Genomic DNA, 4,504 nt, shown 5'->3' with positions numbered 1-4,504 from the left:
GCAACGGCAAAATGTTGCACCAAATCAGCAGCGATGCTTGTAAGGTAATCGCTCTAAGCGAACGGTCCGCAATGGAAAAGTAAGCAACTATGAATCCAACACGCTCTAAATAGCCGGCGCATGCGAAGAAAAAACAAAAGCGTGGCAAGCGGACGCGTGTGTGCAGATCGCTTGCAAAGGAAAATGTTAAATGGTTTGTACGGCTTTGGCAGACTTGGCAAGTGGGTCCAGCAATAGCAGCGGCAATTACATTGGCAGTCAATTGCAACGCCACACTAATTGTGGTAAGGTAAAGTGTATAAATTTGATTGGCACACAGGCGGCGCTGATCAGTTGCATTTTGCTGAAAGTTTGGAAAGGCTGCTATGAACTGGATATTCTTTGCTACATTTTAAAGAAGCTACTTATAAAATAGGTATATAGTGAAACAGTAAAGTTTCGACGTTTCTCCTTTCACTGCAATAGCTGCGGCAAGGATATGTTGTAGACGCCGTCACCGCAACACGCCAGTAATAAGTGGATTTATTTGCTCTCCTGAAGCAGTCAACCAGCCACTCGTAGGCATCAGACTGAACCTCATCGCCATGGACGCGAATTTCAGGCTGTTGATCGCAGTCATACTGATCGCTCTGTGTCAGGAAGCGACTTTGCTGGAATTGCCCGTTCAGAACAGCAATGGCAACAGCAGCAATCATAATGCCGCTCGCAGCACACTGCTCGATAATGGACTCACACGTACATTAAAGCATATTTATGGCATTTGTGGTGATCGCGATGATCTCTTTTGGTGCTTCAAGGTGCAGGCAGCACGCATGTTGGGTCGCGCGTTGAAAGTGCATAACATAAATATCTTGGAGGGTGTCACCATTGTCAAGAAGGTGGAAAATGAGACACGGACAGGCCGGGCGAGCGCAAACGCCGATTTAATTTTAAGTAATCGCGATATATATAATCTGTCGATGAAGAGCTTGGATGCGCTCTTACTGGAGCGTTTTTTGCGCTTCGTTGATAGTCGGCAGCTACAGGTGAATTTACCGCGCGTACTTAATTTCGGTCAGCGTAATGGGCAAGATTTCTTTGGCATGGCAATGGCTTATTTCCAAAAATTTTCTTTCGCTGACCTGGATGCGGATAATGCTGTAGATGAAGGACGTAAAAAGAAGGGCGACGATAAGAAGTATTTGGGTCCATTTATTGCGGCTGTAATGTTAAAGACGGCAATACTGAAGATGGCATATCATTCCATTGCTATTGTCGCGGGCAAGGCACTGATCGTTGGCAAAATTGCGCTTATAATTAGCGCAATAATTGGACTCAAGAAGTTGGTGTCGGCGGAGGGCGGGGAAAAGACCACTTATGAAATTGTGAAACACCCACAAGTACAACACAGCCAAACCTATTCATCAAGTCATGCGGGCGAGTACGAGGCTGGTCATGAAAGTGGCACTTACCATCGTAGCATCGATGACGAGATGATGATGCAGGATAAGGCTTACAACGCTTGGGTGCCGTCGCGTGTGCATTCATAAGAACGGCAAATTTCGTCAAGATATAGAGCGGGTAATTGCATCGAAGCGGCATTGTTAGAAAAAGTCGTCGTTGTCGCAGTTAAGCGATCTTACGTCAAACCAAAGCTGATCACCAAAAAGTAGGAAAATATATGGAATATTGAAATTGACAATTGAAATTTTCCCTTAGATAAATTAATCATGTTTAGTAAGGCACAGTGATGTTATTTACATTTTTATTTATATATATATATATGTATTTATATCTTTGTTAAACCTGATGCTTAATATATCTAGATTTGTTGTATGTATTTTTAGCCAAGTAAGCTCTAGTCTGTAAGCTTAACGGCGTAATAAAGAAAACATTCGCTTCCCATATTTAAAGACTTTTCATTTTTTACATTGCTACATACTGTCTTATATGTTCGTATGTCATGATTACTCTAAAGAAATCCAGTTTGCGCCTGTCTACGTCTATAACCATCATCTGTGTCCTCATTAACTGCTTCGTTGATTTCATTGACGTAATAGTGGTGCTTTTGATGACTAGCGGACGGTTTTGAAGGATGAGGTGGCGTCGGCGAGTGATGGTATGCTTTGACAGGCTGATGCTTTTCACTAATTATTTCGGTTACAGGATAAATATATGGCATGCGACGATGCCATCCTTCATCGTGCCCATATCCGCTGTGATCACCATGTCCTTGGCCAGTTACAACAATACGCTCCGTGCTAACGCTACTTCCAGTCGATCCCTTTTTGAGACTGCCCTAAAAAACAAGTTTCAATGACGCTTATGCAAATGACCGTGAACTTAAATTATTAATTTTAATATGAACTGGAAACATTTAATTTATTGTAGCAGAGGTTAATTATTGTGGTTTGTGCAAACGTGTTTTGTAAAAAGAGGTATGCAATTATGTGTATATTGGCAAGATTAGTTAAGTTTAAATCTTGAATTTTTTTATTTAAACAATTTTTGTAACTTTTGAAAAATGTATAGTTTTCGAGTAGCTTTCATTTGTTGCGTTAGTTATCTTTCAGATTATTTAATGGACGTCTAAAGGGACTTCATACTCAATACTGCAACTCAATATTTTTTTTCTCTAACTGGTTGTGATTGACATCAATTGTTGTTGTTGTAGCGACAGAATTTAGCCGAGTTGTCAGTCCTTGGCCGGATAAAATCCGGGTTCGTTTCAGTTACGTAGATCCGACTGCCGTGGGAACGTGACATTAATTGTAACCGTAACAGGTTAAATAATTCAAATGACCCGTGTATCTCTTCGTGTAATGTGATATCCCGAAAGTACTCTAGCATCTTGTATAGATTTCAACGGCAATGATATACATTGCCATTAGACCTAAGTATATTTATTTTCCCATGTATGGATTTTTAAGACATTTCACAGTTACAAATTAACGTTATACTCGGTTCTGTCTGTAACTGTTCACGTTTTTATTGTTGTCAGATGTGAAAAAATGTCAATTTCATTTTGAGATTGTGGAGTTTTTATTAACATTACTCATGGTATTTTGGGAAAGACAGTATTATGGTATAGGCGGCTTTCCCATAGCAGGAAAGCCTCAGATTTGTACTGCTTTCATAAAAACGAACTCTATCCTATACAATGTAATGTAGTCGACGTTCTTATAACTTTCATTAAAGAAAAGATGGATATTAAATGTGTCTGTTAACAAGACAATGCAGGTGTTTCTAAAATATTATATAAAAACATAATTCAAATAAGCATTTGCAGTGGTTTCAATATCATATATTGTCTTTCTCGAACGGCCAACTTGCACTCTAGATCTGAACCTTGTTGGAAACAAATTATGCAGAATAACATTTTTCGAGAAGCCACAGAGAATAAATAAAAAAATGAATAGGTTTGGTCTGAAATCATTCCCAAAATACTTCAAAACTTAATAAAACACAATGCCATATAAAATATTTTAACTTGGTAAAATAATACCTAAATACTAATGTGCGGTTATAAGAATAGTACATGAAATATAAATGGGAAATACAGTTATAACAAATAAAGTTCTAAAGACACATTTCAGTTCTTAAAGGTATATACTTTGAAATATACCATATAAAGTAAATACTACAAATTCTTGAAATCCGAAAGGACTTCTTTACCTATTCTTAAATTTAATGAAAGCTCTTCTACTGTAACATATAAACTAAAGAGAGAGCTTTTATTAATGAAAGAGGTGGATATATAGGACTAAATTTACGGCCCTCCTCACTCATACAGAATTTCATTAGTTTATTAATTTATTAAATAAATCATAAAGTTACGAGCATAGGAAACGAATAATAAAAGTAATACCAAGAGCAGAATTCTAATCGGACTGGTTAAATAACTACCTTCGTAAAAGAATTATATGTGCAATACATCAACTTCAATTTAAAGTATCGAGAACACATTATACATTTTTATAGTATATATATTTATTCATGGTTTCATAGGATGTAGTAAACAAAAATGAAATTCAAATTATATTGGCATACTTAAGTTCCATAGAAAATAATTATATTTGCAAAATAGAGATCTCCTTCAAATTCATATAAAATATTATTATAGCAAGTATATGATAAACTTAACTTCAAGTCATTGAAATTTTAAATATTTCCAGTACCTAATACCGTTATGTACTTTTACCATACACAGCCTTCGTGACATGGACCATACTAAGTTAGCTCAATTTTTTCTAATACGATGACACTTTTCAACTGCTTGGCATGTGCATATACTTTAGCAGAAAGTATACCCCAAAGGTGCTCTAGGGGGTTAAGATCGGGACTCAAAGCTGGTCAATTCAATAGTTCGATATTCTGGGAATGAAAAAATGCTTTTGTAGAACGAGCCACATGAATGCTCTGCTGAAATATCCAATTTTCGAACCATCCAATTTAATTTTTTTCTCATCACTTAAAATTACGTTTTCAAACTCATACTCCCAAAATTGGTATTTGTTGCAAAATA

General features: G+C 36.9%; 1 protein-coding gene across 1 annotated transcript; it reads left to right on the top strand.

Annotated features, from left to right (window-relative positions):
- Window positions 1-223: 223 nt before the first annotated feature.
- Osi11 (Osiris 11) lies at window positions 224-1,886 on the top strand. The gene has a single exon (XM_014239782.3). It carries the CDS (start codon window positions 585-587, stop codon window positions 1,527-1,529), a length of 945 nt encoding a protein of 314 aa, XP_014095257.3. The 5' UTR covers window positions 224-584; the 3' UTR covers window positions 1,530-1,886.
- The last annotated feature ends 2,618 nt before the right edge of the window (window positions 1,887-4,504 follow it).

The sequence above is a fragment of the Bactrocera oleae genome, chromosome 2 (assembly GCF_042242935.1).
Source record: "Bactrocera oleae isolate idBacOlea1 chromosome 2, idBacOlea1, whole genome shotgun sequence".
NCBI classification, from domain to species: domain Eukaryota; kingdom Metazoa; phylum Arthropoda; class Insecta; order Diptera; family Tephritidae; genus Bactrocera; species Bactrocera oleae.
Note: the sequence above shows the minus strand (reverse complement) of the source record. Positions and strands in the feature narration are given on the sequence as shown.

Excerpts from the sequence above, each read along its gene's own strand:
- Osi11 (XM_014239782.3), top strand. The coding sequence starts at position 585 with ATGGACGCGAATTTCAGGCTGTTGATCGCAGTCATACTGATCGCTCTG.